The sequence below is a fragment of the Zonotrichia albicollis genome, chromosome 2, assembly GCF_047830755.1.
Source record: "Zonotrichia albicollis isolate bZonAlb1 chromosome 2, bZonAlb1.hap1, whole genome shotgun sequence".
In the NCBI taxonomy this organism is placed as follows: Eukaryota; Metazoa; Chordata; class Aves; order Passeriformes; family Passerellidae; genus Zonotrichia; species Zonotrichia albicollis.
In genome coordinates, this window is record NC_133820.1 from 27,561,203 (window position 1) to 27,584,923 (window position 23,721).

The following is a 23,721-nucleotide window of genomic DNA, read 5'->3' on the forward strand; positions in this document are numbered from 1 at the left end:
CAATAGATTACAGGAGTGTTGTATTTACTGTCTTGAAAAATTGGCTTCAGCAAGTTTCACTTTTTCATAATCACAATTCAGAAGAATATTTCTTGTTCTTTTATGTAGTTATTCAAAATGGAAGGACTATCATTGTAATGTTACCAGCTTTACTATAATATAATGCCATGGAAAATGCTGGGGTATTTTTGTTGACACCATAATAAGTGATCATTTTGCATTATACTCAGACTACTGCTCCATAATCATAACCTGCTTGAGAATTTTGGATGTATGTGCTTGGTAATACTAAGTCTGCTTTTTCTTAACAGAATTATAAAGCTGGTGGACTATATTGGCTTAAAACTAAACTTATCAACATCATCTGCTAAATTTGTCTCCCCTTCCTTGGCTCTGGCAGTTGTCCAAACCAACAGAATCCGCTCCAACGAAATGTCTTTTGCTGTCCAGGAGTCAGCTGATCTCCAGGTTACAAAATACTTACAATACCTACAAATTGTCAAACATTTATTTTAAAGTGTTTACGGTTTTATATTTATAGGAATATGTGTTTGTCAGTGTCAGGATCTTTAGTTCATGTTAGTTTCAGACTTTTTTTAAGCCCTTCCAGTTTTTCCTTTAATTTTCAACTGTGTAAATAGGTGTAAAAGAGAGCCGACTTAGCAGAAACTGGCAGAACTAATAAGTTGTTGGAGAGGGTACAGCTAGAACACCAGAATGGACAAAGTGCTTGGCAGAATAACTTTGCCTCAAGCCCCCTGAATTATGAATCATTTATTCAACCACCATGACAGTGCTGAAATTTGTCAAGGAGTGTTGCCAGATGGCTTCATCTGTTAGAAGGAAATAATTGTAGAGGGCTCCAGAAAAGAACTATTATGTATGTTGCTTGGATAATGATGCTCAGAACATTTGTCACTAATGGCATCTCACCAAGAAAGAAGTGCTTAGAAAGTTTGGTTGGATCCCCTTTATCTCATTCAAAACCTCCCTCCTGACAGAGAAAATAATGGACAATACCAGCCTTGGAGGCTTAAGCAAGGAGAGATGGAAAGTTTTGGACCAATTTTGACACATTCTGCCTCCTCAGAGAAGAAAATAGCTTAATGTATCGTAAGCCATATGTAGTACTGGAACTTTTCTGTGTTACTGAAAATTATATAAATGTTTAAGATTTGAGTTCTTTTCTATTTCTTAGCAATATATATAGTGCATGAATGTGAGATGATTAGGAGATGCTAGTGCTGACATACAGATATTTGCTAAGGAATGATTTTTTATTTCATGGCATTGGCAATGAAACACTGAGAATTTTCAATAAGTATCATCTACCTCAAACTAGAGCAACAGGAGTGCTTTTGTGGAATTGACTCAGGATTTCTTTGATGGTTGTCTACACTAGTGATCTCCAAAGTGGGGTTGGAGTACCCCGGGGTGTGCACACGACAGTCCAGTGCAGTGCAGGAAAATGCATTTATATTTATATTTTATAATAAATAAAAAAATACATTTTTAGAAGTATTTTTTAATCTCCTTAATTTCTAAAAAAATATTTTATAACTTGCATAATATGTTAGTAAAGTAATTCATATATGTAACTTATGAATAGGTATATACTGGTGTTCATGCTCAAAAATTTTTAGGGGATGCATGATCAACAACATTTAGAGTGAGCTGGTCTAAGCAGATGAGTTAAATCACATTGTTAGGGCACTTTGGGGAGTTCACACTGTTACTCTAATTACAGCCATTCTTTCAATACTCAGAGAATTTCTTTCTGCAGTACTACTAATGTTTCCCATCTCCCAGGAACTCTGAGGTGATAATATTTGTATGTAAAGGACTAATGTACAACAGGAATGTTCAGAGATTCTGTACTAAACAAAGCTCCCTGGCCTGTAAGCACAGTAAATAAAATGTGCAGCACATAAAATGGGTGAAAGTTCAGATCTCTTTTTGTACAGTATAAGATCACTGAGCTCTTGAGATACCTGAATTGTAGCTTATCCACCAGTTTACTTTTGTAATTTTTGCCAGATGATCAAAAAGTTAGGGTTTATGTTCTTATCTAAGAATATAAACTTAACCTCCTGAACATAAAAATGTATTGACAAATAATGGCTGTTTTCACTTTTTCTGAATTCTGACATACTCCCTACAGGGTATAAAAATTCTTTGCAGGCTTTCATGCTGTTGATCTCCCTGCACAATTACAGCTACACAGAGTTTTTGCTCCTCACCTTTTCCAGATCAATACAAAACATAACACAGAGTGGTGTGTTATGTCCCTGTAGGAAAATTGTTAAAGCCAGATTATTTTCAGTGGTAGGCAGACCTGAAATGGCATCCTTTTCAGTCCTATATGTGCTATTTATGCATTGGAGTGGGAGAGGAATGAGAGCAGCAGTGAGTTTGTGACATTAATTAATGAGGTATTCATTTTGAAGTTTTAAACTGAAAATAAGTCATAACTTACTTATTTGGAGACTGAAACAAAGCATAATCCTGGTGTTTATTTTTCAGATCTCTCTAGGAGTTCAGCCAATTCAGAATTTAAATAATCTTGGATCAATTACACTTCCTCCATCATTGCTGAAAAATGTACGCACTGAAGAGTTGGACTTGGCTTCTAGAATTATATTCAACTTCTTTAAAAAGACCACTGTGTTCCAGGTATTTTTTTTGCCCACTATTCATAAGGATTTTAAATTCAAGCTTAGAGCAAAATATGAATAAAACATATTTTAAAACTTTTGACTTAAAAAATAATTACTTTTGTCCAGTGCTTGCTCCACATAGTAAATGAGCTTGTGGGTGCTGCATTCTAGTATTGTTTCCTTTAAGATTTTAAAATCTGGAACTTTTTTTCTCATTCCAGGATCTGTCCTTGAAGAATGCATCTTTAATCAGCAGTGTTATATCATCAAGTGTTGCTAACCTCACTATTAGTAACTTAACAACAAATGTTACTGTCATTTTGCAGAATATCAAGCCTAATCAGGTAAAATTTCCATTTTGGCAGACCTAAAGTACAGTTTTGTTGCCTTTACTGAAGTTGTTGTAGTGGAAACATTGACTAAGAGTACAGGTCAGCTTGTTCTGCTTTACTAGTGTGGACATTTCATCTCCACCCGGACATTAAAAATCACTCCTGTTTGCTTATTTGCCAGTGGTATAAATTTTGGTTCTCAAGTAGTGTAAGGTAATTTTGCTCTATCACAAATTCATTCCACTTTTATCTTTCTTACTTCCTCTTCTGTTTTATTCTATATAAGCTCTTAGAGGGAACACTGAAAGTGTGGGTTGCTGTGGTAGATACTGTAGTCATGACATTTGTGGGTATTGTATGGCCAGAAAATAATATGAATCTGTTTTCTTAGGGGAACTGAATCACAGGATTGTATCATCAGGAAGTATTAGCATTCATACACACCATCTCTTTCTGAAAGGAGCATCAAGGATTAAAGTCTTCTATCTCATATCTTAAGAGAATTTTAAATATTCAATTATTATAAACTGAAAAATGTGGGGATTCCACTAATTCACCTGGAGCTTTTTCAGGAGCTGGCTTATTGGTGTCTTTACTTGTTTTGACATAATAATAAGTTTTGAGATATAACTGTAGAAGTATTAGTATTTATAGCAATATAGTGTACTGCTGCTGGTATTTATAGAATTTGCATGTGTGCGAGGAAATCTATGTGTAAATGTTTAACATTGTGATAGTAGGAAGTGATCAAATACTTGCAAATGAAAAGGTTTTTCCTTTTCTGTGTGATCATGACTTCAAAAGTTACAAAGTCTGGAAGGAAGAGAAATCCCAAGAATTTGTATGGTGTGGGAAGATATTGAAAGAGCATTCAAGAAGTTCTACTTAGGAACAGAATCTTTGCATAAGCACAAGAGCTAGCTCCTGTCTGGTGACTTCAAATCTGTTCAGCATATTTTTGCATGCAGTTTTTAATCCTTTTATGCACCTAAATTTATTTCATGTTCACATAGAAGAGGCATATTTGCTGTATACAGTGTTTAGTCTTCCCTGAATTTTGTAGATCATTCATAAATCATTTGATCCTAAACTCACAGTTTAGTAACTTGTTTTTTTTCTTGTTTATACTCCTAAACAGGATAATTCAACAGTTAGATGTGTTTTTTGGGACTTCAATAAAAATGGTAAGTATTTGAGATCTCCCAAGATGCTATGCTCTTTTAGCTATTTTAATTCATGTTAATATAATTGAAACCTTTTATGAATAACAAAGCTGCTTTTTTTAACAGGTGGACATGGAGGCTGGTCATACGAAGGCTGCATAGTCAAAGAAAGTAGAGTAAATGAAACAGTCTGTTCATGCAACCATCTCACAAGTTTTGCAGTTTTGATGGTAATTATTTTAAGAATTATGCAATCTTACCCTTGTTCAAGAACACATTTAACCTTGAGTTGTCTTAAGCAAGTGAAGACCCAATAAGCCCATACAAGCTAATAAATAATACTCAGGTTCTGTTCACTTTAGTGTTACTACAGGTAGCCATGCAATTAGGCACATGCTTAAACTCCTTATTGAATGGGAGTCCATGGGTTCCACTGGAGGAAAAAAAATTCTTTAAGTGCTGCAGTGCAGGCAGCTGTTTATACTGTAAATAAAATTTAGGAAATCAAATTTAAAACAGATTTTTAATCAAATGGGGTTTCACAATTAGGGTCATAGAATTATAAAATAATATCTCAAGTTGGAAGGTACCCATAAGGATCACAGAGTCCCACCTCCCTGCTCTTTACAAGACTAGACTGGCTTTTTGTTTCATCTAACCTTTTATAAGAGCCATGATGAAAGGAGTGGAGTCCTTTATTTGTAAGTGTAGAGGGAAAGGTGTGTTTTGATTTTTAAAATTTTTCTTTATATTTTTCCATTAAATAAACCTGTTCTCTGAAAATAACTTCTGTTTCTGTTTTAGGACTTGTATGGAAATACTCCTCTGAATCCCACACAAGAATTGGTACTGACTTTTATATCGTATATAGGATGTGGCCTCTCTGCAATTTTTCTTTCTGTTACTCTTGTGACCTACATAGCCTTTGAGTAAGTACCCATTCAGCTGAGCCCCCATTATTCTTCAATTGTGATTGTTTGTAGTCTCCACTGAGAAATCCTTTTCAATAGTTATGGATTCTGTCTCTACAAATAATGCACAGATTTGGCCAGTTCCCCAGGAAGATGTTGATTCAGTCTTCAGAAATTTTAATCTCATCAACAGGTGAATTGTCATGATGCTATAGGCAGTAAGAATTGAAGTAGCACTCTGAAGTATTTTATAATGGATTATCATAATAGAAGTGTGAAGGAATGTATTTAAGATACAATACACAAAAAAGCAGTACAGAATTTTAGCATTTTTAAAAGCATTTGTATTCTTTCTTTATTCTCTCATTATTCTAATACTGGAACTTGCCTCTATCAAGGCTTTAGATGCCCAGTCAAAAGCTTGATCTAGTTTAGCAATAAAGAACAGAACCTATTGGGTTTGGGTAGCAATGTAACAAGAAATCCAACATAAAATGGAAAAAAATAATCATGGTACTAAGCACTTTGACTCCAAGATTGTTTGTATTTATGTAACCTTCTCTAAAAAACTTTATATATACAGACTGTTAATTAGGAAGTATGTTGTAAATTTTTCTCTCCATGTATAAATGCAACACATGCAGCATTGTATATGAATGAAAATTTGGTTTTTTTCCCTTGGCATTTGTGAAAGCCAAGGACTGCAAGAGAGGAAGTAAGCCAGGAATCCAGGGACAGCTGATGTCATCCCATGAATGTTCTTTTCTTTTTTTTTTCAGGAAAATTCGGAGAGACTACCCCTCCAAAATACTTATTCAGCTGTGTGCTGCATTACTTCTACTCAACTTAGTTTTTCTGCTTGACTCGTGGATTGCACTGTATGATACACGAGGTCTATGCATTGCAGTTGCAGTATTTCTTCACTATTTCCTCTTGGTTTCCTTTACCTGGATGGGCCTGGAAGCTTTCCACATGTATCTGGCCCTTGTGAAAGTCTTTAACACCTATGTACGGAAATACATTCTTAAATTTTGTCTTGTTGGTTGGGGTATGTATCTTTTTTTTTCCTTTTTTATGCTAAATAGATAATTCTTCTTATCAAGCATTTCAGTGAATGTGATACAGGTCAAAAATTAAAATTAGGCAATCATTAAATGTTACATGTTCCACCTTTTTGAGGCATAGAGTGCCCCCAGCTGCAGAACTGAAGTTTCTGCAATTCAAAGTGATAACGAATTTTCCTTAGAACCAATTTTGAATGTGTATGCTTCTATTATTTTGAGAATAAATGCCAATAAGTAGATCTATTTCTGGAATAGCACTGTTGCTAACAAAAAGTAGCAAAACCAGATCTAACTGGATAGAGGATGAAGAGATTCTGGGCCTGATTTTCATCTCTTATTTGTTTCTTAAAACATATGTAAGAATGAAAATAAGTTGTGCTGTAAAAGATATTTTGAAGCACTTTGAAGACTAATGGTATTTGTTGGTTTATTCAGAAAGTTTTGGAGCTGGCTGTGACAGACTCCTCTTGTTTCTTTGCAAGTTGTGCTCCTAAGCAGTTTGAATGCTGCAATTTTTCAGACAGCTAGTAGTCAGCAGTATTCAACAGCCAAATTTCAGAAACAATATGTAGATTTTGTAGCAAAATGTAATAATTTCAAGTCCTCATAATACTGTCTCTGTTAGGATTTTAATGTATGTGTTTTCTCATAATCTTTTAGGGTTACCAGCAATAGTTGTGTCCATTGTGTTGGCAGTATCACCAGATAATTATGGTCTTATAACCACTGGAAAGGTTTCCATAAACGGACCTGATGAATTGTGAGTGAAAGGGAGGAGCTCTGGGGGCGGTGAGGGTGGGGAGTGGAGGGAGGTTCTACAAATTGCTTTTCTTTAAAGTAAAGGGGGGGAAAGGCAAGAAAGCAATTGTAGTGCTTTGAAATAGTACAACTCTACAGTATCTCATGTTTTAGGGTTATTGCCTTTATGACGGCTCATATCCTTTGGCCAAAATCCCAGACTTCTTTTGTAAAAGGCAAAAATGCTTTTCATGCAAGAAACTACAAGTTTGTCTCATGTTTATTTCACTTAGTTTCTGTTTCTGATAATGGTTGACAGACTGCTCTTCTGTTCTAGCTGCTGGATCAAAAATAGAATTGTCTTCTATATTACTGCTGTGGGATACTTCTGCCTGATATTCCTGATCAATATCAGCATGTTCATTGTTGTGCTGATCCAGCTCTGTCGTATCAAAAAGAAAAAACAACTCGGTGCTCAAAGGAAAACCAGTATCCAAGACCTTAGGAGCGTTGCTGGCCTCACATTCTTGTTGGGAATTACTTGGGGGTTTGCTTTCTTCACAGTAAATGAGGTATTTACTTACCTCTTTACTATTTTCAACACTTTGCAAGGTAAGTTTGTCCTCCTCATTACATCTCCCTGTCTATAATATAACAAACCAAACATTTTGAAACATCATTTTCTTGATTCAGCAATAAAAATTTAAATTTGATATGTGCAGTAGCATGTTAATTGTATTAGAGATGAGATGATACTGCTTTACAGTAACCTTAAGTTGCAGTTTTGTTATGATAAGGTACAGAAAAACTAGATACTATTTATATAGGTATGGTATAAATATTGTCATTTAAAAAGTGTATGCAAAACAGATATTCCTGGAAATGGCTGTGTTTCCACTAACAAACAGATGAATTTTGAATACTCAGTTACTTTAGGTGTTCATGTTATAATGTAGTTCATGTAGTGAAAAGAGTAGCATTTCTTCAGTTCCCCTAAGGCTTCTGGGGGAGGTTGGACATTCAGCAAAGGCTCATTGAGACAAGCAAGGCTGAAACATTTGAAAATTAGTGACCCAACTCTTAAGCATGGCCTATATAGTAATTAAGAATATATGAGAAGTAGGTATGAAACAAAGTTTTGCAATGGTGGGTGCTGCTGGACATGTCCAAAAGCAGAGATGCCACATTGACTTTTGTATAAACAGGAGGGATTGTAGCTGTTCTCTAATATAACTGAATTGTCCTTCTGAAGTTTGGATCCAAACTTCTGCTTAAATGGCACTTAGATGACTGATTGGATGGTTTCCCAGAGAGACTAAAGCAGTGAAAATTGCTGTTCAGTGTATACATACACTTTCCCTTATTTGCTGTGTTGACTTACTATTATTTACTATTCATTCTAAACCTAATGCAACTGTTTCCCATTGCAGATTGGAAACTGTGTAAAGATTGAGTGCCACTTTCCCTTAAAGGGGGGCAATTGTGATGAACTTTTAAGCAGGGGAAGTTGGATGCCACCCTGTGTCAGTTAGTAGCAAATGAGAAGTAGACAAAGACACTGTAAGGTGGCACTGGTAGGGGATGGGATGGGCACCATCCCTTCTAGAAAATGTTTGAAATTGTAGTAAAGGAGGTACCATTTATTATTATTTTAGATATGAGTTATTTTCTTTGGATGAGTGCTCAAAATTTTCTAGCATTGGTGGTAACAGGTTAGCTGCTAGTAAAAGATGTAACAGTGTCACACAATGTGCTAGAAAAGCTTCTTAGTCTGAGAGCGTGGTATCACACCCTCTCTTTGACATTGCTTTGAATTCTTTTTCAAAAGCATTAAGCATATTTCAAGATCAATAGATTCTTTCCCTTTTTATTTGATAAAAGGAAACTTTATGCACTTTGTGCATTTGGTTGTATTTGTTGTTTTTTCTATTGTGTGTATGATTCCTCTAATCTATGTAAGGAAAAAGTGCTCTGCAATGTTCAGAGTTGTAAACTTTTTCAGAAAAGAAAAGTGTCATTACTTTTTATTAGAAATTTAAAAGAAATTAAAGAAAACCAAAACATTGTTCATTAGGAAGTAGTAAAAGTGAATTCTGCAACAATCTTTTATGTTATTGTTTTGCAGGGTTCTTCATTTTCATCTTCTATTGTGTAACAAAGGAGAATGTCCGTAAACAGTGGAGAAGATATCTTTGTTGTGGGAAATTCAGGCTGGCTGAAAACTCTGGTAAATATTAATATTTTTTTAGCTTCTGAATTCTTATATTTAGTGTTAGTTCCTGGTATTTTGTAATAATTACAAAAAAAAAACCAAAACCACAAAAAACCTCCCCAAAAAACCAATTGATCATGTTGCTGCAGTTGCAGTTCTAGTTTATTATATAAGATACAGTAAACCTCCAAAATTATACTTTTTGAAGGTGGTAGCTGATGCAGCGCTTGCATGTTTACATGCTGCTGCCTTAAGCTGCTAACTGCTAAGAGATGACCTCTTCCACTGCAGGGTAAAGGCATGTCTTTGCAGAAGACTTTTGGTCAGTTAGAAACGGTAAGATTTGTTCCAGCTTGTGGGTCAGCCATAGTTTTACCTGTTATTTCCACAAAAACAAAGGGAAGCATGTTTTAAACCAAAAAAGACATGAATTACTTTATGCTATTTTGTGACTAAGTAGTTGTCCTCTTGTAAAGCTATGTATTTTTCTACACTTAGAGAATCAACTGCACTTCAGTTATTTTTCTGATGTTGTCTGCAGTTGCAAAACTATGACAGTTGGCTGCTTGTATTTTAAAAAGGGACTAGAGAAAAGGAACTAGATTTAAATAATTTTAAACATCAAGACTCATTAAATTCTTACAATATAATTCTGTCTACAATACTGTAAGAAGTGTGTAAAGCCTTGGTTTTATATCAATTCAGTTGCATTATTAACTATATTTTTATAAAGTGCTTGTGTGAGTTGTATTATTTCCTATTTTAGACTGGAGTAGAACTGCTACAAATGGTTTAAAGAAGCAGACTGTAAATCAAGGAGTATCCAGTTCTTCCAACTCCTTACAATCAAACAGTAACTCCACTAACTCTACAACACTGCTAATGAATAACGATTATTCAGTCCATGCAAATGGAAATGGTAAGTATAATGCAAAATAGTATATCTTCAGAAGTAAAATTCTCCATCCTTCCTGTTCTAACTTTGTACTGTCCTCTGCACTGCTGCCCTCTGCTCTTCCTGAGGAGTTGAAATGCAGTAGCACTGCACTGAATTTCACTTGCAATTTGCTGTAGCTTATTTGTCTGTTGAGAAAGCTAAATATGAATCACCATTGAAAATACTTATTATAAACTGACTTTTTTCAGTGAACATAATCTAGTTCTTCACACTCTTACAGGGCACGTGTCATGGTGCTGATATGAACTCTCAGTAAAGACAATTAATTTTTCAAACAGAAAAATAACTTATAAATCTGTAATGTATAAAACCCTAAGTCAAGCAAAACTCAGAAGACATTACTCCTGTGTGCCTGAGGTATTTTTCCCAGCTGATCAAGAGCTGAGGCTAAGTCATGGTCATCAACTAGAATGTTTATTATGAAGTTGTTGAACATGCTTGGAGAGGCTGTGTTGTCCTCATTTCTTGGCCTATGCTGTCAGAAGACAGCACATAATCAACAAGATTCTATCAGCAGATATACGGAGTAAAATAATTTGTATGTGGTTTAGAGGTTACTGTTCCTTTGAGTGTAACTCATATTACTCATACTGTTCCTTTGAGTGTAACTGCATATTGCAAAGAAATCACAACACTTGAGGAGATGGCATTTGGACATGCCCTGTACACTTTCTAAATTGAAGTTGGGTTTTTTTTTCACATCCCTTTGTAAAAATCTCCCTGTTTGGATACCACATAATGCAATAATTAGCATAATTTTTATCTAACAGATCAGTTGAAAACCAGCATCCAGTGACACTATCATTAGACACAAAGTAAGGCAATATTTTTAGGTAGAAGTATTTCCTTTAAAAGAGAGAAGTTTTCAGGTGCAAAAGCCTGCATGTCTTGTAGGGCTCTTTTTTCCCTGCTATGTTAATTGCTCTGATGAGGGAAGCCATCTCTCCCTGCAACATCTGACATGCTTACACCTAGCTACAAAAGCATTTTGACTGCTTTTCTCAACAGAAAGAAAGAGCAGAAATGTTCTATTGAACTTGTTTGTTGTAGCAACCAAATGAATGAGCCTGTTGCAGCTTTCTGGAAAAAGTTTTGTTCTTTTGGGTATTTTGGAATGAGATGCTAAATTGATGATCTAAACCATTGAGAGATGCCAATTCTGTTGGCTGTGCTCCAATTCTGTCCTACTATATTCACATAATCAGACCTTTCCAGTGTGTCTGTTTGTCCTGTGCCAAAAGCTTCTTAGACAAAAGCAACTGAAAGAACTTTAATAAAACCTTCTTCCTGTGCACTTACAAACATGGATGTTTCTGGTGACCCACCAAATTTCCTATTTTATTGTCTATTTTGAATGCTGTGAACCTTGTACCACATCCTCCATTCATATCAAGAGGGTTGTATGATACCTTGCCTGCATAGTTTGACTAAATAATTCTTTGTAAGAGGCTAAACCTATATCTAAACTGGATAGCTCCCAGCAAAGCTCTTGGAGGCAATTCCTTACACCTAATCTTCCAAACATGGGGCAGTTGTATCTCAGAAGAGCTGGGCTAATGCCTCCAAGAGGTATTAGGCTGCTGTTAGATAGGAACATGGGACCTAATAATTTACTGCACCTGATTGCTCTCCTCTCAAAGCTGGAACTTGAAAATAACATTGCAACACTTCATTTTAAAAAGTGACTTCCAAAACCAAAACCATTCTAGAAATCAAGACCTATGTCATAAATATACCAAACTGTAAAGACTTTATTGTTTTAGCTTCACTGCTTCTACTGAAATGCTATTCCAGATTTAGGACTGAATGACTTACTGTGGTAAGTTTGGGATGTCTGTATAGCCTGTGACTTTGCTTTCCTACTGGACTTCATTTTTTAATGGCATTCTAATATTGCCTTATTTTCAGTTTTTCTCTTGCAGATTTGCATATTTCAGAAATTACAGTTAGGTATCACATGGCTGAACTAGCAGATTTTCTCAATGAGGAACACAAACCACCCTTCGGAATTTGTTCACAGAAAAGCCTTATTTTCTTCTCTGCTTTTGCCCTAGGATTAGGGCACAGCTATTTTGAACACTCCTAAGATAAAACAGTGTTAGGCAGGCAGGGGGTTAAACAACAATCACAGTGTTAGCAAGTATGGTTATTTTCTATCATTTCAACCTTTTTCTTATTTAAATTCATGAACAAAGCTCTTCTGCTTTTCTTACGCTGTCTGCATTTGTGCCTGTTTAAGTGATGGTTGACTGTTTAAATTAATAACTAAATTTTTTAAAAGTCCAAACTGAAGTGTTTACACAAATACTTAGAATAAAAAACCACAATTTCTCATTAAAAATGTTTAGAATGTGATATATAGGGGCAGAAGATTTATCCAGTGAACTAAATATTTGTGGAGCATTTCAGGAAAAGGCTTCAGTCAGCATTGGTATTAGATGTGTTGTTCATTGCAGATTCACCTAAATGGGTAAGATTCTCTGCAGTCTAAGTATGGTTTTGATCCGTGATCAGACCTAGGCCTTATTCTGATTGTCCTTCAGAAGTAAATGCTGTAAGTTGAATTCCTTGTACTCTCTTCTTTCAGATGCATGGCACATCTGAGACACCTTTAAAACTTAACTCATTAAAGCAAATCATTAAAATGAGGAGTGTTTTGCATCTTATCTAGTGATACTTATTCCAAGTCAAGTCTACATTTTGAGAATTGTGACCTTCATTGCTTAGAATATTGAATCCTTGTGCATAAATGTATTAACATCTCTCAAATATCAGGATTTCACACAGGAAAATAAATGTATACAAAATACTTACCAAAAATACACATTTTAAAATTGTTGCAAGGATAAAATGAGAGTGTATGAACTCCCTATAGTGACTAAAAAAAGCATGGGAGGCTTGATTCTGAACCTTTTTGATAAGGAATGCCCTTTTTTGTTTCAACAGGCCATCTTTCCAGTGAGAAGAATGGTGTTTGTTTCACTGTACAGAATGGTGATGTGTGTCTCCATGACTTTTCAGGCAAACAACTTGTATTCCAAGACAAGGATGATACTGGCAGCCAAGAAAGCCAAATCTCACTCAGAAGGACTTCAAAGAGAGGAAGCCTAAGTTCTATGGAGAAAATGTGATTTCCTTTTAAACAGCACATTGTTTTACAGTGTGAAGTAGAGTTTTACTTTAGCAGTTTTACATAATGTGAGCAGACCAAGGACTGGTTTTATTTAATATATGGTACTGGAACTTCAAGGCAGCCATGCAAGGGATTGACAAGGACAATTATTAAAAAAAAAAAAAAGAAAAGAAAAGGAACCTATCATTTTGACAAGGTCTTGGATGTCGGATTACAGCTGGCACACTTCCATTTTTTTTCTTCTTCAGAGTGGGGTTTCTTGAGGGGTTTTTTAACATTTAAACAAAAGTTTTATTTAGGCTTTTTTCATTACAATTAAGTTTATGTGGATATAATGCTTTGTAGTACTGTATAAATGTAGAAAGTTACAACTTGTGTATAGAAACGATGTTAACTTTAAAAATGTTAGCTACACTGTCTTCAACTTTTTGTACGTTTTAGTAGCAAACTCTGCAGTCATGTACATAAGCAGAAAATATCAACCTTTAAGCATCTCAATGATACTTTTATATTTATTTCTTGTAATATAAATTTAAATATACCTATGTATAGAAAAATAATTGGTATTCTGTTTGTAACTTTTATTGTGAGTTTGCATTTTTCTTTAGTTAATTATCTTTAACATAGAATGCTACAAAACTTAGTTTGTCCAGTAAGTGAATCACTTACGGTAGTTTGAATATATTCACTAGATGCAGAACTGTAAATACCAAACACAATCAGTCTTCAACCTTTAGCTACCTTTTAGTGCACCATAGAGGGATAGAAATTGGGTATAATTCAAGTAGAGTGCCATGAATGGAGCATTAAATAAAGTAGTCAGTAGGTTATTATGTACAGCTAATCTGTGTTGGTGGCTTGAGTGAAGTCATCAGTTTTTGCCATTGATTTCACCAGGGTCAGTATTTATATTGAGTGGTGAGACACTGCCTTTTTTCATTTGCAATGATGGAAGTTGAGAAGTTTGGGGGGGGAGGGGAGGCAAGTTGAAGAAAAAATAGAAATAATAAATGACAGCTGCTATATTTAGTAGCTGAGAAATTGTTTGTTTCATTGCATGGCTGTTTTTTAAGGGGCAGCTCTTGAGCTATTCTAATGAGTATTTCTGCTTAAACTTTGCCTTGCAGTTGGCAAACCAAATACTGAGGCACTAGCTCAGTAATTGCTGAAGCAAAATTGCATTCCTCTTGTGATATTTACTGGGAAAAAAAAGAATTTTGGCTCTTCATGTAAAACAGCTGAAAGTCCATACAACATTGTAAAGATTCCTGAACAGAAATTGGCCTAAGCCCTGGTCTTACCTCTTCTTCCTCACACACATGTACAGCTATGGCCACTGCTTTTTCAATTTGCATTCTTGGGCAAAAGTTAGATGCTCCTAAAGCAAACTAGGACAAACTGGTGCCAGACTGCAGAGTACCAGGCCCTGTAAAGAGGGCTGCATGAAGCAGGTGCATGCTGATGGGGAGCAAGGGCTTTGCTTTCCCAGTGGGGAGGGCTCAGTTGGGTGCCCTGAAAACACACTCCTTAACAAAAAGTGTGAGTTACAAGCCTCTTATCTGGGGCTCTGTTGGAGTTACCAATTGAAACTCTGCAGTGCCAAAACCCCATTGTGGTTCTGTGGGCAGCACAGGTTCTTTCAGTTATTTCAGTCACATCCAAAATTACTCTGACTATGCTTTTAAGGGGAGAATTTAAAGTATTTGTTGTGTTTATCCACAGGGTTTTAGCTGCATGTTGGTAAAAGCCCCTCCTGGAATGCTAGTAGCTGGAATACATTTCTGTGAATGCTTTAACTATTTGGCTAATTGCCTTTGCAGTGTTCTTGTAAATTTATTTAATGTTATTATATTTATATTTTCATCTGTAAAAAAAAAGTAATAAATTTGCAGCAAGTACAACACAAAATATATAAACTTTGTCTTTTAGATAAATGTGTCGTTTATACTGGGCTGTTACAGTTCTTCAGATTACAGGATCTGTATGTCACCTCTTGGAGAAAAAGCTGACCCAGCTTTTGCATTGATTCTCTGCTACGTGTTTTACCTTGCATGGTTCTGACAGATCTGGATTTTAGCAGAGAAAATCCTGACATAATCCAGTCCAGTAATGCCTGGCCTCAAGACTGCTGAAGCTCTCCCAAAGGAATGCTGTAAGCAAGAGCACATAGCTGACTTTAGCTTCAGTAATTAAATTCCCTATGAGTACATATATTCCACTGACCTGCTCCGAGTCTTCCTGTTGTTTTTATTTTTACACACTAAAATATGTTAGGATTCTTGAAAAAAAATTATTTTATATATTCCTAGGGGAGAGGAGTCCTTTTTGACTTTGCCACTCAATAGCATGCTCATATTGTAGTAAAAATTTGTACTTGCACCAGCATAATATTTTAGCTCATCCTCAAACTAGCTGAAAACGTGTTTTTACAGTGGGTGTTACAGTATCCTTTTGGTACTTGGTCTCTTGGACTTTGTTTAGCCAGGGCACCCAGAGGGATCTCGGGGAAAGCTGCAACACCCGCCCAGAGCACCAAGTAAAATGATGTGCATTAGTTTGTGGCTGCAAGGCTGACTCGGGGGACCTGTAAGGAAGTTTTAAGCTTAGTCAAAGATAAACAGCAATCTGCCGTGTAGCTGGCAGCACCCTGCCCAGCAAACTTGGTGCCCAAGTGCAGTCTCTCTAAGAGGCGGTGCCCTGAAGGGGGAGGCTGGCGCGGAGCTCAGGGAGCCGTGAGCTGGTCCGTGTTTCGGCCCGGAGCAGGTTTCACCCCTCGGCTCTGGCAGACGGAGGTGATGAAGCTCCGAGCTCTGTGCTCTGCTCTTCTGTGCAGCACCTGCAGAGGTGGGGTCCGAGCGCCACCGATGGAACCAACGCGGCTGTGAACGCTGCCTTCTCAGCCACGACTGTCAGCTATAGGCAACGAACGAAGAACAGCAAGGAAAAGTGACAATAGTAACTCTACTAATGCTACAATTTCACTTGAAAAAAAAAAGACAATGGGAAAAAATTTGTTTCCGAATTTTGATTGAATACCACACCTTCAGCTACTCTGCTACATCTGTGTCGCGCTTTCATTCGATCAGATCTCAAAACGGTGGGGGTTTTTTTAAGGCTGGGGGAAAGAAAAGCTTCCAGCAAGTATTCTGGTATTCTCAGCTTTATTTTACGAATTTACGAAGAGGTTCTGTAAAACTGACACTTTTTTACAAACGCAGCCGGGCTTTTGTCACGCCAGGTGGCCCCTCCTCCGCTCGGTCCTGTGCGGGCCTGTCCCGGTGTCCCCGCGGTGCCTGAGGGCGGAGGCCGCTGCTACCCCGCCCCGCTCCGCCGTGAGGGCGGGGAGAGGCCGCCGCCATCTCCGGGTACCGCCGCTCCGAGAGCGGCCGGGCCGGGCAGCCGGGCCCGCCGTGGGGCCATGAGGAGCCGCAGCAACTCGGGGGTGCGCCTGGACGGCTACGCCCGCCTGGTCCAGCGGACCATCCTCTGCCACCAGGTGAGGAGCAGCCGCCGCCCCCGGACGCCTGCTCGGGGCTGGGGGCGCCGGGCGCGGTGGGGCCGTGCCGGGGGCGTGGGGCGGCTGCCGGGGCCGGGGGCTGCGGGAGGGACACGGACATCCCCGCTCCGGCGGCCTCCTGTCCGGTTGTCCCGCCCCCGCCTGCGGTATGCTGAGGCGGTGCGGATCCTGGGGGTGCTCGTGTAAGTGCACCTTGAAAAGCGTGTGGAAAACACAGCGAGTCTGAGCTTGTAAATAATAATAGTGTTGTGTATACAATGTCTTCATGGCCGTATGATACACACCCAGCCGTTGTGCACACTATATCTAGATAGATAGATAGATAGATAGATAGATACACACTACCTACTATGTATATGTGTGTATATGTGTATATGTACGTATGTATGTATGTATGTGTATATACGCACACGATAACAGCGGCATTCCGGCCCGGTGACATCAGAGCCCCGAGCAGGACTTTGTGCCGCGCTGTCAGCACAGCGCTGTGCGGGTCCCCGTGCGCTCCCCCAGCCCGTGTGTGCGGCCGGGCACGTCCCAGAGCTTCCAGTCTGTTCTCAGCTGTCCGCACTGCTGAGCCTCTGGAGTCAGGCGGGGCTGCCTGCACAGGAGAGCAGCGAAAGAACGAAAGAAAATAACAGGTGATTCCGGGAGGTTGTTGCCCACCTTGTGTTTTGGTCAGCACACTGCTTAGTGTGCTTGTTTTACCCAGGTGGGCACTGAGGACTCAGAAGGTGTTCAGCAGTGTCGTGCTTTGGTTAAACAATCCAGTATATAAAGATGAGCAGCAGGGTTTTCTGCACAGATCGGTTACCAGATATGCTTTGTTGATGAGAGTTGCAAGAAACTGGTAAGCAGTGAAAGAAGAGGCTGGGCTCCAAATGCACTTTGGTCATTAAGATTTTTGTCACTGGCCATTGTTTTGAGCGCAGGGTCCAAACACCTGTGATTTGGTGTTTGTGTACTAATTACTGTAGACTCAGTAGAAACAAATGCAAGAACTGGCATATGTGGCATGAGAAGATAATTTTTGGCTCTTCCTGTGCTGGGGTGCAAGAGAAGCTTTTAGCTGTACTCCCATCTCTGCCTATTGTCAGCAAGATGACCTTGGGCAAGTCTCTTTGGCTTCCAATGCCTGCTTTGATTTCCTTGTTTGTAAGATGAGAATGCTGATAACAGCTTCCATTAGGGGAGACATGGAGCCTCTGAGATTCAGAGCTCAAACATGCCCCATGAAAGCCTTGATGATATTAATATTAACAATAGGAAAAAGGGTAAGTAAATGGTAATACAGGGGTGCATATTGGTGACCAAGAATTTTGTAATTGCTATTTAAAGCACTAGGATGGGTGTTCATGATTGTGTATTGCCTTTTTCAGTAAGGGCTCAATGTGTGGGAGAATTCAGAAATGGGGAGAGGAGGTAAGTTTTCTTCTTTGTGTGGAAAGCAATTCTCAGGCTAGCAGCAAGGCAGAGGATCACTGAGATCTCAAGAGGACCCAGAGAAATGCTCAATGCTCAAAGTTTCTAGGTTTTTAAAATATATTTATTTATTTATAGTCTTTATGGGTTTTTTTCACTGCAATAGTTTGAAAATGTTGTGTTCAGCCAGGTGAAGAGATGCAGTGCTTGGGCAAGTTAGGAAGGTTGTCTTAGGGCTACATGCAACTGTGTCTTTCTTGGGAGCAGAAAGTCTGTGGCTGGGTGGGCTTGGATGCTGCTGCTTCACTGCTGCTGGTGCCTTCTTAGTGCCTCCCAGGAAGGAGCCAGGGGCCAGGGAAGTGAGTTTTAGCCATGGAGCAGCCTGGCAGAAGAGCCAGAAGGTGTTTCAAATGCTTCTGAGGTGCCGTGGCTCAGCAGGGGCTGATGTGTGCCTGTGACCCTGCACCTCACATGCCCAGCTGGGGGAGCGCAGCCTTGGCACATCAGCTGCTATGCTCTGACAGGGGCAGGGACACACTCACCTCTGTGAGGTGCAGCAGGGGCAGCACAGAGTGTGCACAAACACTGGGCTTTGGTCAGGTGTTTAATACACCTGGAGCTAGCTTTTTCAGTAGCAGCAATTGATCCTGTGCTCATTCCAATCACTCTAGATCAGTGTGATTGTGCAGGCAATTTTTAATGCAGGATATCTGTGCTACCAGGCAGATGAGTTTAAAAAACAGGTTCAACTGAACCTCTTCATGGCTGACAGCTTTCTCTGTGGCATCTGCAGGATCAGGTCAGCATGTTTCTTTTCCTGTTTTGCAGATGTTGCATTGTCCTTGTCAGTGCCTGTAGCATACACAGTGATAGTTACCATCCTGTTAAAGTTGATAAAGGAGGATAAGACCAGACCACTGGCTCCTGTCTGTGGGGGGCCTGCCATCTGCTGCATGTACCCCAAGGGACAGGGCCCGGAGGGATGCTTTGGTGCTGAAGCAGAGCAGACATTGAAAAGCACCACCAGAAGGATGTTCTCAGCTGCTTATTACACATGGTAAATTGAATGACATAAGAAAAAAAGTGAATCTCAAGATTACGAAATGGTAAAACTTAACATCTATGTACATTTTAAGTATTGCTATGGTACTGTAAGTGAAAGGCATATGGACCTGATAAGGAAAGCTCATACCTTAATGGGTAACCCCAGCTGTATTACAGAACCACATTGGAAGGGACTCACAAAAATCAAGTCCAGCTCCTGGTCTTTCACAGGACCGTCCCCAAGACTCACTCACATCATGTTACATCTGGTTTCACAAGCAATCTACAGGCTTTGCTAGAGCTACCTCAGTTTTCACCTGACACATCAATGAGACAATCTGTTTAATTTGCACCTTTCAGCAAGATGCTAAATTACTTGCTTTGCTGCTGTTGTTAGAACCTCACTGGTTTTGTGCCTGTCCTGCTGAAGTTCTTATTGACACTGCTGCCCTGTAGGAACTGCTGTGGTTTTTTTATTTGGGTTGTTGGGGGGCCTTTTTCTTTCCAGACTGATGGATAGATTTAAAATAGCTTTGGGCATGATACAACAGTTTAAAGTCTTAGTCCAGCAATCAGCTTTCTGTTCAGTGCTCTCAGCTGGCAGCCCATGGTGCTGATAAAATTCTTTGCTCCGTGGATCTTCTGAGCAGTGTGATTTGCAGGATGAGACCTGCTAGTGTGATTAGCCATCACTGCATAGATGGAATGCTTGAAGACTAGCTAAGCTAAAATCCCTTTGACATCAGGGGGATTAAGTGCACTCAATGTTTCTGTGGGTTCTTTAGCACCTTGTAGACATTATAGTTTTCATATGGTGCCAGCAGGTAACAGAGGAAAGTGATTGTGGTTTTTAAGAGGAAACACTTCTGAAAAAGCTGAAACAAAGCCACTTTAAAATGTTAATTAATATATTATATTGTTCTTCTAACATTCTGAATGTGCATGAGGAAAGACATTAATGTGTTGTCAGTTCATGAGAGCCAGCCCCAGTGCACCCCAAAAGCTGGGACCAACTTGTAGAAGAGTCAAACGTGGTGAAATGGTGATATCTACTCATGGATGTATTTAATACAACCTCTTGAAATAGACAAGTCCTTCTCTGGGAGCTGAATAGTCTTTTAAAGTCTTGGATGGGCCATTTCTCTGGGATTCCAATTTGGTACACAGAGACATTTTTATTTTTCAACTGGCAGCTAGCCAGCATGGAGAGTAGGGGAAAATAAACCAAAATGAGCATTTCTCAGCAGAGTGATCTCTATCAAGGCAGGGCTGCAGGTGAGTAGACGTTTGTTGTCCTGCATTGGAGGGAGGGAAACAAAGTGTCCTCTAGGAATGTGGGGAGTTTGTGTCTGCCTTTTGAAACCCTTTTGTCATGCGGGCACGGTGCTGAACTGGGACTTCTGTTACTCCCTGTTTGACTTCTCAAGATCAAAGACAAGTTTTTTAAGCCATTTGCATTCATATGTGCTACTTTCCCCATCAAACAGGTGAGTAGGGGTCCTTCAGCTGTTACTTGGTTTGTGAACACCTTGCTGAGGCAGGGCTGTTGCAGTAGAAATTCATTTCTGCTCTGAGGGAGTCACTAAACATTGCTGTATTAAACCATAACAATGGGGCTGACTGTGCCAGGTCATGTCTGTCAGGCTGTCACCCATGTGCTGCTCACATGGAGAGACCAGGAAATTGTAACTAAAGCCCCTCTCCCTCAAACCAGCTTTTTTTAAAAATAGAGTTGAGTGAACCAGTGTATGCGAGAAATAAAAAATTGGTGGATGTATCCTTTTAAATTTTACTTTTGTAAAAGTAGTCTTTAGTAATCTTTGCCCCTTGTCGCACCAGCCCCACCAATTGGTCTTCATTCACTGAAATTTTCTTTAAAGGCTTGATTTGGTTGAAAGTTCTATTGACTTTTGCCTCTTTGTCTCATTTTTTTATTAGTCAAGAATGTACAGCCGAGAAAGATGGTCTAAAAAAATTAAGGATAGTGAAGTGATGGGAATTAATGATGCAATTAAAAATTTAATGGAGTATTTGGGATGCAGGAGACTTCTCAGTGCTCTGCTTTTCAGACAGTGTTGCTTTTCAACACCTTCACATTTTTTTCCTGTACATTTTCCAAAGGAGGATATAAAAAAGGTTTTACATTCATTTAACTGTCGTAAATCCAGTGGGCAGATGTATAGAAATACTTTTTTAATCTCCTAGAAGATCACTAGTGGTTTTTTACTTTCTAAAGATTATGCCACAGACCACTTACATAGAGGAGCATATATCTCACACTCAATTTCTAGTGTTAACTCAGTGGCCTCTTTTCCACATAAATATGTAAAATTTAAATTTCCATTTCCTTGGTGTATTCTGAATTTCACTCAGTGACTTAGCTACTAATTCTGAGTGGATGAAGATGTCCAGCTGGATGCTGTAAACTTTACAGAGTTCAAATGTAAACTTTGAAGGGTTCAAATAAATTTTGCGTTTCACTTGTGTGAGTTTGAGAAAGAAGGATGGGGTCTCACTTGTGCTGCGAATTCATGAGCAGCCGCAGTGTGCACTTAGCATGAAATCATCTTTAGTTTGTTCCCCTTTCCTGCAGAGAGAAGTGATGGGACTCGAGGTGGTGATGTTTGTTCTTTGTTCCTTCTGCCATGCTAGAACCCGGTGACGGGGCTGCTTTCAGCTGGGGCCGACCATAAGGATGCCTGGGTGCGGGACAACATCTACAGCATCCTGGCCGTGTGGGGGCTGGGCATGGCCTATCGCAAGAACGCGGACCGGGACGAGGACAAAGCCAAAGCCTACGAGCTCGAGCAGGTGCGTCAGGCTCGGCATGAGCCGCTTCCGCTCTTTGGGTTTCCTTACTGCTGTGGTTTTGGAGAGTGCATTCACACTGCTGCTGTCTGAAATCTGGTGGGGTTTTCCCAGCTTGGAGTGTTCCAAAGACAGCAACATCCATGCGGTGTGTGGTGTGCAGTGTCCCTGGCAACTTTGTGGCAAGGAGGATTTGAAGAACTGGATGGCAGAGAGGCGAACATCTGAATTTAACTACAAACAAAACAAAAATATGTAGAAGTCAAACTTCCATCAGTTGGCTGATTGTTGAAAATTAGGCTTCTGAGAGGTTTTGTACCCTAATTTATGAGGCTCTCTCTGATTAAACCTTGAGGTCCTTCATGAGGTGTGTTATGGTGCAGAAAATCAGGCCTAGGCTGCTTGATCTTGCAGCAATTTATCTGCAAGACGATTCTTCCCCATAAAGAGAAGCATGCTATTTAAAGTGGAAGTCTTTGGAATGTGCATGGAAGTGTGCACATTCCAAATGTGCCTACGTGTATGTAGGCATGTTTGATCATAGCAGAGAAGGTATCAATCTCCAGACTGATGAGATCTGTGCTGGAGAATTGGAAGGGGACATAACTCCCACAGTTAAATACTAAAATCTGCAGCTGAGAATGTATCAGAAATGAGAATGTAAACAGAGGTGGGTTAAATGTGAAGTGAGGGACTGTTGGTGTCCTGCTGTTGTTTTGGAGTCACTGGGTAAATTTGTTGCTGGTATGTCTTACTTGAACCAAGGAGATCCATGGTGACACAATAACCTTGACTCAGTTTGCATTATCATATTTTGAGGCTATATTTTTAGGGTGAAAAGGTAGGGTTGATTATTTAATGCACAGTCTTGCACTTCTCTACATTCCCATTTACAGCCCTTTCTCTACGAGTCACTTAATTTTTGCTGTACTGCATAAAAGAGTGGAAGAAACTCTGGAGGTTTCACAGTCATGTCAATGTCTTGATGTCACCTACCAGTGTTCGTTCCCTAGATCTGTCATTCAAAAAATTTATTGTTAGTATTAATATTCTTACAAGACTTCCTTTTCTTCTTCCATTCTTCTTACTTCCTTTAGCTGGATAGAAGGACCATGGAGAGTTGTTCCACTGTTTAGAGAGGACCTTAGGAAAAAGACTTCTCCTAGATGGGAATGAAGGAATGAAATCTGATCAGTATATTAAAAAAAAAAAAAGCATGCAAAACATTTTGGGCAAATACACATTCTTTTTTACCTTTGGCAGGACATTAGTAGAGGGTGTGAACTTTGCCACTTTTGAATGTTGTTTGTATGAGCTGAATGTCACTGGTCTGTTTTGTTCCTGCAGAATGTTGTGAAGCTGATGCGGGGACTCTTGCAGTGCATGATGAGACAGGTAATGCCATAGGATTGAGCTGAATTAGTAGATGTTGTGTTTAAAAGCATTTCATTGAAGTGTGTAGTTCTTGTGTCTTCTGTGGAGTGACTTATTCTGTGTGTGTGCCAATGATGATGTGGGGAGTCTTCTTAAAACTCTTGAGCAAAACACTGACCTTGCTTCCAGTTATTGTCCAAGTAATGTTTTGAGACTGTTTATAGCAAGTCAGAGTTTTGCCTTTGCAAACTGATTTTCACCAGGATGGATGCCTATAGTTTAGATCTCAACTCAACAAGATGATTTAATTGTATTCTTTTCTGTAGAGATGTGAATTTACCTGGAGTCTAAAGTCAGAGTTGTGTTTAAGCCCTCTGATCAATCAAAA

The 23,721-nt window shown here is 39.0% G+C and overlaps 2 protein-coding genes across 7 annotated transcripts in view; both read left to right on the forward strand.

Moving 5' to 3' along the window:
* The window catches only part of ADGRG2 (adhesion G protein-coupled receptor G2), a 57,197-nt gene extending 43,834 nt beyond the window's left edge, over positions 1–13,363 (forward strand). For 3 of the 4 annotated variants that reach the window (XM_074534647.1, XM_074534645.1, XM_074534646.1), the window contains exons 17-28: positions 312–468; positions 2,524–2,673; positions 2,879–3,001; positions 4,128–4,173; positions 4,279–4,382; positions 4,957–5,081; positions 5,843–6,111; positions 6,788–6,887; positions 7,203–7,477; positions 8,991–9,092; positions 9,844–9,996; positions 12,982–13,363. In XM_074534647.1, the coding sequence (XP_074390748.1) occupies positions 312–468; positions 2,524–2,673; positions 2,879–3,001; positions 4,128–4,173; positions 4,279–4,382; positions 4,957–5,081; positions 5,843–6,111; positions 6,788–6,887; positions 7,203–7,477; positions 8,991–9,092; positions 9,844–9,996; positions 12,982–13,166 (1,789 nt within the window). In that variant the 3' untranslated portion in view covers positions 13,167–13,363. The remainder of the gene's footprint in view (positions 1–311; positions 469–2,523; positions 2,674–2,878; positions 3,002–4,127; positions 4,174–4,278; positions 4,383–4,956; positions 5,082–5,842; positions 6,112–6,787; positions 6,888–7,202; positions 7,478–8,990; positions 9,093–9,843; positions 9,997–12,981) is intronic. The other variant, XM_074534648.1, reaches the window with a different exon arrangement.
* Positions 13,364–16,469: 3,106 nt separating this feature from the next.
* PHKA2 (phosphorylase kinase regulatory subunit alpha 2) overlaps positions 16,470–23,721 on the forward strand; it is a 45,171-nt gene continuing 37,919 nt past the window's right edge. The window contains exons 1-3 of one of the 3 annotated variants that reach the window (XM_014265190.3): positions 16,470–16,664; positions 21,804–21,962; positions 23,307–23,354. In XM_014265190.3, coding sequence (XP_014120665.2) covers positions 16,587–16,664; positions 21,804–21,962; positions 23,307–23,354 — 285 coding nt within the window. In that variant the 5' untranslated portion in view covers positions 16,470–16,586. The remainder of the gene's footprint in view (positions 16,665–21,803; positions 21,963–23,306; positions 23,355–23,721) is intronic. The other 2 variants (XM_005484333.4, XM_005484335.4) reach the window with 2 other exon arrangements.